At 38.1% G+C, this 14,883-nt stretch overlaps 1 protein-coding gene across 1 annotated transcript in view; it reads left to right on the plus strand.

The window, feature by feature from the left end:
- Positions 1–272: 272 nt before the first annotated feature.
- The window catches only part of TRIM66 (tripartite motif containing 66), a gene marked incomplete at its 3' end in the record, with an annotated part of 50,091 nt that continues 35,480 nt past the window's right edge, over positions 273–14,883 (plus strand). Inside the window, exons 1-2 of the mRNA XM_009703569.1 lie at positions 273–492; positions 10,767–10,870. Of these exons, the coding sequence (XP_009701871.1) occupies positions 273–492; positions 10,767–10,870 (324 nt within the window). The remainder of the gene's footprint in view (positions 493–10,766; positions 10,871–14,883) is intronic.

The raw sequence follows: 14,883 nt of genomic DNA on the forward strand, positions 1-14,883 counted from the left end.
AGATCAATAGATTACTTCAGTTTTTACAGAAGTTGCAAGTACTACAGAGAGATAGTGGGATCATGGTTTGTAAACCTTAAGCCACACTTTCCTGCACAACAATCTGCAAAGATACTCTTTTTTGTAAAGCGGGTATGTGATTTTCAGCTGAAAGGAACTTCCTCTTTCTTCACAAGGACTAAATAAATGTTGTTTCTGAGAACGTGCATCCTGCTGTTGCCTTCTAGTTTGCGCTTGAGTGATCAAGTGTTTCCTTAAGTGAAGGGCTTGTCATGAGCCATTTTGTGACTCTTCGTGTTTTTGATGCCAAACTTCAGCCAACAGAAATCGAGACCCTGGATCTGTTGAGGAATTGTTTGGTGTGCAAATGGGACCTGCGGAGGAGAGAGCCCAGAATGCTACCTTGCCTTCATTCTTTCTGCAAGGACTGTCTTCCGGACTTGATTCAAGGATACAGCTGTATTCCCACTGAGTATGAAGTTCTATATGAAGGTAATATTTAAGAATCTCTGGCTTGTGCTCTTTGTATTACAGTATTCTAAAAATAGATGAATTGAGAAGTACCTTTTGTAGCCTATTCCTTTACAGCAATACTTTAAAAGAATAAACTAGAAGATTCAAGATTTATATGAGCAAAGGGTGGTTTGGAAACAAGCCTTCTTTATGTTTTTCATCCGACAGCAATGTTTTGAAGAGAAATGACACAGTCAGGCAACATTTAACGTTTCCAGAATGGGCTAAGTTTCAGTTACCAAGTGTGACATTATAAATATTCTATTTGCTTAGCTTAATGAATGAATAAATGCTGCAAGGTAGTTTCTAGGCTACTTCTTTATCCAATCTTTTGGACATGTTGGACCTATCTATGGTACCGTTTGTGGTGACAGTTTAATTCTTCCTTCTTTCCCCCTCCTGTGCCTCCCCACCCTCCAACATCCAGCTCTTTGTTCCGAACAGAGGTCATAATAATTGTTATTAGAATATGTGTATTGTGGTGCACTGAAACTTCCTTTTATCACATCGTAAATGTGGTTTCTTTCTACCTGAACTCTTCTGACTGTAGGATATACTGTAACTCACCCTAGCAAGCTGAGTAAACTAGTGAGGATGAGAAGCATTTTGTAACTGTGGCTTTTGAAATCCTGACGTTATTAGTACAGTTTTTGGTAGTGATATTAATAGAAAATACGTAACTTTTTTTGGAATGACGCAGGACTTAGATCACAGAATTACGGTCATTTTAACTGAATGAGTCTCAATTGCCGTGGGGAAGCATTCCAAACTCATTACTAATTTATAAGAAGAGCAAAGGCATGTAGATTACTTGTATTTTGACAGGCTTTGAACTGTAGATGAATAAGAGGCATCATTTATTAGCAGATTTCAGAAACATGTAGGAATATATGATACCTTCCCTGAGGTGATGGTAATCTGAATTGATGAGATAACATAAACTAGGCAAGTTCAGGTTTGAGAACAAATGGAAACACTGTTAGAAGATCACTGTTGAAAGGCTAGGAAAACACAAAAGATAAAGGAAAAGGGAATAACGTAATGGCAAAGGAGAAAGGCTATTCATGTGTAGGGTACAGACAGAAAAAGGTATAAAGGTAGGAGAAGAAGACAGAGGGCAAAGCAGTCATTTCAAGTAAATGTCTCCTTAAAATTTTTAATGCCCAATCATAGTGGGCTTAAAGTCTGAGGGACCTACTTTATTATAAAGTGCTGTGGAAAACAACCACTCCATTACTTTTTGTGTGTCCTCATTTGACATCTAGGTCATTCCCCTCTCCTCCTTGTTTCTGTTTGCCAAGTGGAAAAGTGAATTTATACCACTTAGTGATCTCGGATGAAGTGCAGCTAGAGGTTCTCATGAGTTGTTAAAATGTTGGATATTTCTTCAAGCTCCTGAGTGCATCAGGAATTATTTGTCTGGAGCAAACTGGAACAAATACTTAGTTTCTTTCTGTATTCTTGAAGTTCTCTAATTCCTCATTCTCTTGTAGATAGGGAACTTCTATGGGAAAAGAAATAATGAACGGTGATGACCCAGTAAATGAAGTGAGACACCAGGTGCAGAGACTCAGTTAATATATGAGCAAGGATAACAGCAAAACCAAAACATCTGTGTCTCTTAAATAAGTCAATGACCAAAACTGCAACTACCGTAGGTCAGCCGGGATAAATTTGTGAAATCTTCTGATAGCATGATGCTAAATGTTGCTTGTCTTATCTGCAGCAATTGTTGAGTTATGGGTAGTACAACACCAACTCAATTTTCAGTGTTATCTCTACGTATGATCATATAGAAGTGCCAATGATAAACTATAAATACAAGTGCTAAACCATTTTAGCTGAGTAAAGATGAAATATTGCCTGTAAGAAAAATGTGCTCCTTACTCACTATGAATTCTTTAAGCAAAATATAACAATGGAAAAAGTGAACGTATTTCTAAGTGAAGTCAATCTGACATTTGCTACAAAAGCACACTTGAATTTGTGGTTTTCAGTATGCTTTACTATAAATAGTACTATATTAACATAAAGCTTTTTTCTAGTTTATTGTTGTTGTATTAAGATTGCTGAGAAGATGGAGGTAAGTGGCCCTGATATTTGATGGGGGTTGATGTTGGAAACTTACTTTTATACCTGTATGTGTTTAAGGTGACTCATGAACAAAAGCTCTCAGATAGCCAGAGCTCATATGGCACAGCTGCACACTCATCAGAATTTATTCAGAGCTGTGAGAACTGGGAGTTTGGAAGTAATTTGAGTGGAGAAAGAAAATTATCTTTGTGAGTTTGGCTCCTACATATGCTTCTTATATGAAGGGGCCTTTAAGATTCTCAGGTTTTCTTTTTCTGCAGGCCAGTGTCACTTTCCTTTTTTTATTCCCTCGCTTCACCTAACAGAGAATACACATTCTTCTCCTCTGCAGATCTGCATGTTGTGTGTTTCCAGTCTGTTTAGTGCATGGGAAGGAATGATTTTAAAAAGAGGGACTGGGTAAGAAAAAGAGAGAGAAAATTCCCCCGTCTCCTGAGATGGAAATTTCTCAGATAAGGACTTTCCCAGGCTCCTACCTGTATGAATTGCCACTCACAGTACAATGTGAAAACATACAAAATTTGTTCCTCTATGCTGCCTTGGCTTCTTGGGTCTGGCTCTTTCTCACTGAGTTCTGAATCATTCAAAACCAGATTCATCCAGGTTCCTGTGCTTATCTGTCCTTTCTGAGTTGGAGGTGGGTGCAGATAAATTGCAGACAATTACCCTTTATCTGCAAATCTTCCTCTCCATAAGATGTTCAATGATTTAAATTGGTTTAGTGCTTTAAATATCACCAACCTGCTAATTTCAAAAGTAGCTAAATGAGGACCAGTGGAAATGCATTGTTGTAAGAAGTTCATGTTTTTGTAAGACTGTCTCAGCTTGGGGGTTGGGTCCGGTCCGTCCTGTCCCGTCCCCCCCCCAAAAGAAAAAAAGAAAAATAAAAATCACAGGTAATCACAGCACAATCACAGTTTAGATCCCTGAGAACAAGGCAGATCAGGAAAGATGTACTGGAACACCTTGCAGATTTCTGCTAACTGATATCAAGCCCTGGTATCATTTACATTTTGTGACTGAATTGGATAATTTGTCTAACTTACAAATTTATGCTTTATGTTTGTAGAATGCGATTAGTGATTGCCAAGCTTTGTAAATTGCTTTGGGAAGCGGTAGATTTAATTGTATCATGTTTTTGTATTGAACTTGTGTGAAATTCTGTTTTAAAAATGTGCTTTACCCTTTTGTGCTTCTCTAGGTTGGATAACAAAAATCATGGAAAATGACTGCATAATTTCTATCCTCGTTCTGTGCATAAGTCAAAAACTGTCCACCCTTGCGTTATGTTAGCTTCTCACATGCAAGAGAGGGTCTGAGATCCCCGCTTAAATGCCAAGAAATGTAACAGGGTTACGCATTAGAGAAATGCAAACTGACCAGATAAAACAGAGAGAAAACAGACTGTTAAAGAGAACAAATGTGACCTCAACTGATGACAGATGTCCACTTTCTGCATTTTATTATTTTTAGCTGAAAATACAGTTTTCTTTATCTTATAAGGTAGGTACTATATATAATCATGGATCCCTAATTGTGAACGCTTGTTAGTGACGCACACCCAAAACTCATTTGCTTTAATTAGATCCACTTAACATCAAATACATGTTTTATTTCTAAAAAGGGAAGTAGAAAGGTAATTCTAAAGAGGGAAACTGTTCATAATGTATATATTTAGCCATCTTAACACAGATTTAAAGTTAGTCAACCCTTCTCACTCTGTTGTTCAGCTGCCAGATCCAAAAGGCAAGTGAAACAATGGTGGGTTTAGTTACATAAATATGAAGCTGTAGAGTGGGAGGTTGTCTTTGGAATGGTTTCCTATAACCTATAATTGGGTCTCCAAGGAAGTGTAAATTACGCCTGCAGCCTGAGCTGTAGCTAATGGTCTCTGAGAATAATTATTCTGATGGTTGTTGGAGGAAAAAGAGTGGAGGAATAGGTGCAACATGTGGACAGCAAGTATAAATGTGGTGTATAGGATAGCTGCACTGTTTGTTTCTTTATGCTAATCAATTCTCATGATAATAATAAGTTAATTATCTGCATTGATTTATTCCTGAGACAATCAGCTTGAGGGTTCTTCCTATTTAAACCTGACCAGACTGGAATACCTTGAAACAATCCTTCAAGCTGCGGCTTTTGGTGTTCAAAAGGTCTTTGTACTCTGTTTCCATACGTGGTGGAGAGGTTACAGTTTGCACTCTCAGAGGTGATTGCTGCAAATTATCCACAGCTCTGTCACTTACAAATCAGATTGCTACAAGAAAGGTGGAGTGAAAACTTGAGAGCACTCAGAAATTTTAGTTCTTTATTTGTGCTTCTACAAAGGAACACTCTGTATGAGGGTCACTACCTTGATGTCTGCTTACTGTTCCCTAGGTCTGATGCAGTGTAGCAAGTTTCATTAACAGAAGTGAAAGTGCTGTTGGATGCGAGAGATCTGACCTGTGGGGAACTAGGGCTTGAACAGTATATGACAGAACCTTGTTGTTTTCCTGAAAGCTGATTTTGGATATCCCAGGTGTGGAGTTGGAGTGTCCAGACTTGCTATCTGTGTCTGTCTTCTGGATCCACTGCCTTTGAGTTTCCATTTTCCTCAAGCCGCTGTCTAGTTACTATCGCTGATTGGAGTGTGAGAGCGGAAATAAATGCATGGCTTACTAAAAAGGGCTGCAAACCATTTCAGCAAAGTAAACATCTGCTGCTGAAGCTTCTCAGGGCTCAGAGATGTGTATATGTAAACATAACACATGCACAAAGATATGTCTGTACACATGTCACTTTGTAGTGCTGGTGGCTTTTGTGGGGGTGTTCAGGTGCATTAGCCTACTATGGATGGTAGTTAAAGAAGTATTGGAGCCCTGGAAGGATGTAGGTGTAGGGCTATTCCTCCACATCCCTCACGTGATGAAACTTTGTGGGAATCTGTTCAATACAGTGTGGTCTTCAGTGATTGTTCAGTACTAACTGATAACTCAAATACATTGCGAATAGCTTATGTGTGGTTTATACTGGACATAATTCTGAAACAGGGTTTTATTCTGCATATCACAATGAAATGGGGTTTAAATCCAATATTAGGATCCCTGCTAGCCTTTCTAAATTCCTGGTCATCTCTTTAGCAGTGAAATGTGATGTCATAAATAATGATTTCAAATGATAAACAGCAGGAGGTAATAAACTTCTAAAAAATAATTTATGCAAATATTCCTACCTCCTTCCTATCAATACAATTTCCATACAAAAATGGAGCTTGTCAACAGCTCTCTTAGCTTTTTGCTACTTCTAGAGGTTTTGATAACAATAATGGGCTTCATTTGGCCATCATGATTGCACCATAGCTGAATTTGGCTCCTGATCTCTTAATATGCAAACTGTTGTTTGAATCCTGTAATTCCATGTTGAATTGCTGTTTAGATCCAGAGATTGCATCATTCTCACACGTACAAACAGTGAGTCTCTAGGGCTTCTGACTACTCTTCCCTTCACCCACAGTGCTGTAATAATGATATATTTAAATGAGCTGTCTGCAAAGTACAGGTTCTTAAAACAAATTAACAATATTGTTTAGAGGCAGCGGTAAGGTAGGCAGGCAAGAAAAATATTTAGGGAATGGTCTGCAAAATATACCATGGGAGTGAATGGCGTTGTAAGACCTGCTGCTACCTGGATCTAGAAAAGCTCTTCTCTTTCCTTCTGCGTACTTGCTCCAGGTTATTCTGAGAACTGAGAGAAGACTCGGCAAGAAGGGAAGTAGGATGCTGCTATTAATTCTCACTGTGGGATTTTTATTCCACCGCTTCAGGAAAATTACAACTAAGGCAAGTTAACAGGGGCCTCAATGAATCTGAGAGGCAAGGGCAAGAAAGAAGGCAAGAGGAAAAAAATATGCACCTTTTAGTGGCCCAGTACATCTTTCTGCCCTGCTGATTTGTCAGCATTTCTGGCTGAAGAAGGGGGAGCAGCCCCAGACAGTCTGTGAAAGGTGTAGTGACTTCAGTCCGCAGGATGGCAATGCCTGATTCCAGGGAGCATGCTGTTTGTGCAGTTCTGCTTAATAACCACCCCTTCCCTGACACAAGTGACTTTGTGTGTAGCTCTGTAAGAGACTGTTTATCCAGAGGACAGGTAAGGGGTTTCTAGGAAATTGTATTTTACTGGTGATTTACACTCTGAGCACAAGCGCAAATAGTGCGCTCGCTTGGTGGTGTTGAAGTAGCTGCTGCTTGTGGCTATTTGTAAGTAGGTATGTAAGATTTGCTTAATTTCAGGGTAATTGCTTCACAAAGCATCCTGTAGTGTGTTTATTAGGCCAAGCTTTCATTAGATTCTTTGGGGAATTTATATTAAAAAAGGTTGGGCATTTCCAGGGAGCACAGGTTTTTATTAAATGGAAAAGGAATCAAATAAGAAGCCCAATTAGCTGAACAAGTATGATCTCTGAAGCTACCACAGTCAGGGAATCCGTCTTTTAGCAAGATGCAAATCTGTCTCCTGTGCTTTTAATAGTCTTAAATATAGAATTCAGTATTAGGACAGGTGAGAAGGTGCTTACTGATTAGTCCTCCTACGAGTAGGGGACTACTTCCAATACAGTATTGCCATGGTGTCCCCATTATTTTTACTGTTAACTGTTATGCTCCTTGTTCTGATTTTTTTATTAAGCTGAGGGCTATACATGTCTTATGTTCATCTCAAGGGAGTTTTAGATTTGAAATCAGGATAATTCACAGTTACTTGGATATTTAAGACACACTTTGATGTTTACACAATCAAAGCTGTACTTGATGGTCTGTGGTAGTGAGTCTAATACATAGTTCTGACCTGTCTGTGTGCGTCTCACTGCAAGTCTATCCCTGGAACAACACTGATTTCAGTCGCATAACTTGGATCTAATATCTGGGAAAAAAATTGTTCTATGGCATCCAGGGCATCACTTTAGATATCCCGTAATATTAATCAGCAGTAACGTCATCTACCTCCAAAATCATGACTGTTCCATATTTCTTAATACCAATGCATTTCTCAGTACATATAAGGAGGCTTTTGTGCAGAACTGAAATCCGGGTATGATATATGTTTTCTTAGGATGAAAATTATTGAAGTTTTCATTAAATACATTTAAAAACATTAAAAATATGGTCTTGCCCATTGTCAAATTAATGTATTCTTTATACAATGTATTTTGTACTTTGCTGGTTTGTAATAAATTAGCAGAATTTAAAGTTTACATGAACATGCTTGAGGCCATAAGCATTCTGTTAAGTATCATTCAGTTGGTATAATTTGATTTAACATTCCGCACTGACTGAATAGTGTTGGAAATAATGAAATAGTAACTTCAATATTAACTTTTTTTACCTTATGTGGTGTGTCGACAGAAGTTGTCCTTGCTATGGCAAAGCCCTGAGCGCTGCTTTTGTTTCCCAGTAAGCAGCCGTTCCCAGAAGTGTTTTGTGTAAGACTGTGTGGGAGTTGAGGATTTCTTACTTCAGAAAGTAACCTGTTGATAATTGCCCCCTTGGTCAATTTGCGGCGTATGATGTCATCTCAGTATGGAGGTTTTCTCCCTGTATTAGCCAGATCAGGAACTGGCAGTGCTTGGGCAATGCTGTTATGGGAGTAAGAAGCTGGTGCAGAGTCTCAAAGGGCTGGAGGCGATTCCCTGTAAAGTCAGTAGATGGTTTCCTATTGACTGCACACAGAATTAGAGCATGTTCAGTGAGACTTATCTGAGAAGCTGCTTGCAAAGTAGATATTTTGCTTCCTAGCTTATCAATTGAAATGCATCAGTCATTTTATTTCTGCTGCTGTTGTAACTGTGTCGCTTTGTAAGGTGCTCACAGGCAAACGTGAAAACTGTTTCACCTTTTAGGAATTAGCACTACAATTCTCTGGTGCTTGTAGTTTGCACCACTTACAAGGAGTAGGAGGGCACTGTCTGTATAACACATCTTAGGCACTGCAGTGCTCCTACTGTTTTTATGTTTCTCTAGAGAACTGAGCTGTTAACAGATACCTAAAAGACACACACAACCATAATTTGGGAAGGCATGGAGAGGTTTCAGTGTGACTAATAGAAAATCATTCTGTTTTCCTAGGGTGTAACATATGAAGGTCATTAGCTGCAAATATTGTAGGTAAATAAGATACTTTTTCAGCTGCGCACCTTATATTAAGGATGCAAAATAGAGGAAGAGTTTAAAAGACTTCTACAGCTTTCTGCTATCATGAGCATTTTTATCAGATGAATTTTTAGTCTCTTTGTAACTCCTGTCACCAGAACACACTTAAACAAGACTCAAGTTGTATGCCCAGAAGATGAGCGAAGCATTGGCAGTTGCTTGCATTGCCCTTTCCCCTAGGGTGACTTGTAGCTGAGTAGCCCAGGCACTTGTGGATCCCGCCTGTTCCTTCTCACGTCTACATGAACACTCGGGGTTGTACAAAATGCACACTTAAACAAGTATAAGGTAGACTATAGTCTGCTACTTGGGCCCCCATATCACAGTTCTGTTCTAAATGCAACCTCAGAAAATAGTAAACAATATACTTTTGCTTTTATAACAAGATTTGGGCTAAAAAAACCTAAAGCTCATGAAAGCTGTTCTTAGTAACATGTCCTCTTCAAAGGAAATGTAACAGAACTCAAAGTTTCTTCAAAACATTTATGAATGAAAGTGAACGTATTCAGACATCTGACTGCATAGTGCTTTTGTCAGAAAAGGGTTTGGGGTTTGTGTGTCCCTGTCAATGTAATGTGCTGCTGTTGAAATAACAGCAGCCCAGTTCTGAAAATGGGAGACATTCAGGGTTAGAATTGTGCACCTGGCCGCAGGAGTCATGTCCCAAGGGCAGGTAATACTAAGCACCTGGAAAACATGAGAGTCTCTGATAACTGTCTAATGTGAAGGGTAATAGACATCTTAAGATTTAATTAATCTACAGGCCACTCTCCTTATTCAAAAATAATTTTAGTTAAGGAAAAGAGCACATTGAACATTGTCAGTCCAGTGGAAAGTTGTCATTGATCTTGCTTTTAAAATCTTGCTTTAAGTGTGTTTGCATCATTTAGTCATGGAAAATATTGCTGTTAGTTGTCATAAACAGATCACTTGGCAAGGTGAGCATAGCACTGAAATTCTGTTCTCAACAGAATGGAAAAACTTAGATCAAAAAAGACTTGATAAGGTAAAAATAGACTGACACTCTACCACCATCTCTAAAGGACTGGATTTACATCTACAGTAGTTTTACAGAAATGTGGTCAGAATCATGCACACTCCCTTTCAAAAAAAAAAAAAGAAAAAAAAAAGGCACTAGACCTTCTAGAAAAATGTAAGTCCTAGCCCAAGAAGTATAGGAATAAAATAGCGGAGGTGCAAAAATGCAGATATACAGTTATGAACACCTTTCTGAACTGTTAGTTCTCAGCCCAGGCAAACGCTAAGATTCATCCCCGTTGCACTCAGTAGCTAATGAAGGTGGAGTCAGGTTTTGCTGCTCGCTTTGCTTTGCTTTGCTTTAGGGATGATGATGTTCTGGCACCTGTGGATTTGTTGTAACAGATGGTTTGCAATTCTGCCTTCTATTTATGAAACAACTTTTTATCCTTTACCTTTATTCTGACTTGTTGCTTCTGCTAGCAGCATGTTACTCCTCTTTCATTTCACTTGGATAGCATGCTGCGCTGTAGAACTAGTATTAGGCAATGTGTGTTTTATGCTTTGATACACCTTTGGTAATGTAAAGCTGGTCTAGAAGAGCTGTAGCAAGTATCAGAAAGCACAGGTAGATCTGTAACAAGGGAATAGAGTTTAAAGTGCAGCTCAGTTTTTATCAAAGCTGTAAGCCCTAATGAATTCCTGGGAATTTAGACATGCAGATATCATTGATAAATACTGAAATAAGTCGACTGTACTATAGTGCATTTCTAGGGATTTTGTTGCTTTGTGTTTCTTTCCTATGTATTGAACTAGATCTAGCCACAAGTAACTTACGGCTTGAAGAATGCCTTAGTTTCCTGGAACTAAGGGTGTCCAAGTGATGTAAAAATGCCAGGGATACTGAAGTGTGGTTTATATAATTTCCTGGTTCACGTGGCTGGTGTGTGTTTATTTGTGGTGTGTGTTTGTTTGTTTGTTTTTTAAATTCAGGTATCCTTTCCTGCCCTGTGTGCAAACAGACCTGCTTTGCAAGGGATGTAGTTGAAAATTTCTTTCTCAAGGACTTTCCCACTGGTAATTCAGCTATGGCAAAGGTAAGTGAAAACCACTAATTTGGGTGCTTTGTGAATTGTTGAAACAGTAGCAGATGAACACTGTTTGAAAACAGAGCAAACTTCACCTTGAGCAACAGACTGTCTTACAGTTTGCTTATGCAGCACTGTAATTACTTCACTCCTAGAGACAGACACACTGCCTTCATAATACTTTTTAAACTTTATTTGAATAATAAGTTTGACTCTATATACTTAAAATAGAATAGATTAAAAAGTATTGATAGTAGTGGTGTAGGACTGGATCTGTGACAATCAGTATATTAGGAAGATACTGAATCTCTTGGATTTCTCATTGTCCCTTTTCTGCTCTCAACACAAAGTAAACAGAAGCAGACTATTGGCTGAACAATTACATTAAGATTACACATTAGATCCTGTGGACAATTATAATTTTCTGATTGTCTGGTTTAATGACAAAAAAGGTCACATCATATTTCAGTTTCCCATTGGGGAATGGATGCAAAGGGTACTTGGAAGGCATATGGTTACTACCTTGGCCTTCTATTGACACCATACACAGATGGATTTCACTTCTGTTAAATACCCTGTTAACAGGCAGGACTATTCTCACAGTTTTTTAGTTGTTACTACTTTGGGTTGTGAGGAGGGACAGAGAAAGGTGTGTATTTCTGCCCCCTCTGTTATAAAACAGTATTCTGTTATTTGAATGAGTAAGATAGATTTCAGAATGTGGTAGCATTAACTGTAGCTGGGAGATAAAACAGGTGAAAACTTGTCAAAACTATTCTGTAATCTGCTGACTGCTTTATGCAAAGTGTGATCCAAAGCAAGGGAAGAGTAACAAAGAAGCAAACATACTGGGCTTCACCTTCTGAACCAGCTCCTGGACATCAGTCTGTCTCTTTTGCTCTTTTGATTCCCAAATAAACCGGATAGCCACATCAGATATTCAGTTTCAGGGCCTTTGGGTGGAGGGGAACACTTTTTCCATAATGTAGGACAGAAGATATGTTCTTTCCACTCCTCAGCTCCCGTAGGGGCAGCAACAATTTGTACATCAGTTCTGTCCCTTGCACAAGGTTTGAGACTGCTTTAATCTGTGCAAGTGACTTGCCCAGTGACACTGTTGAGAAAAAGTATAGAGGGGATGTACTTCTTCCCTGTCAGGCACTTTCTCCATCGTTAGAAAGAAAAGAACGTGTAACCTAGTCCATGTAGTGTTCTGGGGAAATTAAAAAATTAATGCAAGCAAAGTGTGTTGGCATCTTCAGGTGTAAGGTGCTTGAAGAATGCAACATAGCTTTATCTAAAACAGGAGGAGATCTATTCACATGCAGTCTTCAAAGAGAAGAGGAAAATTCATAGGATATTGCTGAATGTTTAGAATGCACTTATTATACTGGGATTTCCTAATTACCATGACTCACATCATTTACCTTTCAATGAGAATTTGTGTAGAAAGGAAATCAAATGAGAATATCTAATGTCTTCAAAAGGACTAGATTATTTTTTCAAACCTTCTTTAACAGAAGATTTTTCTTTTCTGTAATCCCTTAAGAGTCCTAAGAACAGTTCAGTAAAACAGATTTCTCACTGGAGCATAGGAGTACCCTAGAGGGACTCACAAACCTTCCTCATAGTTTTTGGCTTATTTCCTTTTCATTAACAGTCAAGTCATGTATCAGTGAAGCTTGCTTACTGTCTTTTAACCACCAGCCCCGGCCCCCCTCCCAAACTAAAGCCATCGTTTCACCATCAGTGATATCAAAAGGAGAAACATCAGCTCATCCAACCGAGATGCGGCTGAATTGCCATAATTTTCTTAATTTACCTACTATGTTCAAATGGGAATCTGGCAAGGCTTGTAACAAAATGTTTGGAAGCAAGATATTTCTCAGTGTATGAGATAGTGAAGCATAAATGATATAATGTGCTATATACCAGCAGCAAGATTTTCAAAAATATGTAATTCAGAATCTCTTGCCCAAAAGCCCATTTTCACATCATAAATAATGTAATTCTGGGAACACTCTGTGCTCTGCAACTTAAAAGTACTGTTAGCACAGTACAGTGTCAATGTAAGTTCTAGTCAGACTGACAGCTGAACAGTTACAGGTAAACCTGTGATTAAGTAGTTTTAGTTATTACAGAGAAGGCAAAGCATCCCTCAACTTTTGACCTGTTGCCTAAGCTGGCCCTTCATGGGTACATTTCATATGAAACACTTCTTTTTATATAACAAGCTTTGCTTCCCAGAATAAATACCTCTGCATTTTGGTTATATAAGTTATATTGGGCTTTTTTTGGTTTAAATTATTACACGTACCTTTTGGAAAGCGTTGTTGATAAGCAAATGGCTGAAATAGCAGAATGACTTGCATAATACTTCCCTGCCTAGAAAATCAAACACATTTAAAACTTTGCTTTGTTGTCTTATTGTCAAGAATTGCCCGATCTCTTTGAAAAAGATTGGAAATACTTAGAAACTCTTGAACAGTGAGTTGATAAGAGACCTGTTGTGAAGTTCCAGCCTCACTGAAGGGAACAGTAAAATTTAAAGTAATTTCAGAAGAACAAAAATTTTTCTTCTTGTGCTGAAGTGAATCAGAACTTGATTCACTTGTGTCTCAGAACTTAGGTGGATATAGATGTTCCACTTAATGTTAAAGCCATGATTTAAAACTAAGGCCACCAGCAAAGAACGGTGATTGTTCTTCCTTCAGGCTTTCTATTCCCTGAGACACTGCAAAGAGAAACTCTTCTATTAAATTCACCAAGACTTGCATCAGGGCTTATGTGCTGAGTGCATGCTGATATATCCTTCTCTTCATGTTTCCCATCAGAATAGTTGGGATGCAATCATAACTGAACTGAATTGAAGATAAACTGATGCCCAACAGAAGGGACACCATAGGAAGTAATTTTGCCATCTATTACTAGTTGCTTGAGTAGCCCTGAGTAGTAGCAATATTCAGGAACTATGCATAAGTAGAGTAGATATATTGTAATCTTGTAGGAAATGTTTGAGTTTGATAAACTGGTGGCAAAGCTTTTATGCTTTGATAAAATTACATCACTATGTTCACTCTGCCCATTAGTACCTCTTTGTGGCTATGATAAGTCAAGAACATTGATATTAGGAGTTTTCACACAAGGTATTTTATGCCTAGTGCAAATCCTTTTTAAAAGAAATGTCATTATAGCTATCTTGAAACAACTCTTGAGTTAATTCTGGATACCGAAGATAAATTACCCACTTCATTTACATGCTGCTTTATTCATTTCCTCTTTAGTGACACTTCCAGACAGCATGGCCTATATAACAAAGGGCATTTCCTAAATTGTTGAATCAATAGAGATGATAGTTAATTGCGGTTTCCAGGTCTTCTCATGTTCCCATATCTTATGTTTCCGGTTCACCACATGTGATATCAATATATAAATTGATCTAATTTCTGGTCAGCTCTTGAGAGAATAGGAACAAAAGTTTTTCATTAGTAGTATATGGGTGTCCCCATATTGTTTTCTAAATTGCCTTACCATTGGCATGTTTTATGTATTTTTCTGACAGTTACACTGTATCAGGATGGTTCATACAATGCTAAAGCAAATAGAGTAAGCTCTAATTTTAAATAAAGCAATGTAGATTTAGAGTAGCTCTGCTGAAGTAGCTCCAGTTTACGTTTATATACATGAAAGCAGAAGTGGATTCTAGCCTATAGAATTTTTTAGTTTGTTAATAAGTAATTAGTAGTGGACAGAAAATAATGAATGACACTGAAATGATACAGCAAAATCCTTCTGCATAATGTTGTGATTAGAAAGGAAACGGTAGTTAAAGAACTTTTTGATGGGGTATGTTTGACTCTAACATTTCACATATTTACTTGGCAACCTAGACTATCTTTTCTCAGGTAGAAATACCTATGTCTAAATATATATATATAAAAGTAAGGTGTATACTCTTTCGATGTGTTATTGCCATCAGTAAGTAGTACAACACTAACAGAAAGGGATTACGAAGCACACCA

Source organism: Cariama cristata, unplaced genomic scaffold (genome assembly GCF_000690535.1).
Source record: "Cariama cristata isolate BGI_N322 unplaced genomic scaffold, ASM69053v1 scaffold24057, whole genome shotgun sequence".
Taxonomy (NCBI): Eukaryota; Metazoa; Chordata; class Aves; order Cariamiformes; family Cariamidae; genus Cariama; species Cariama cristata.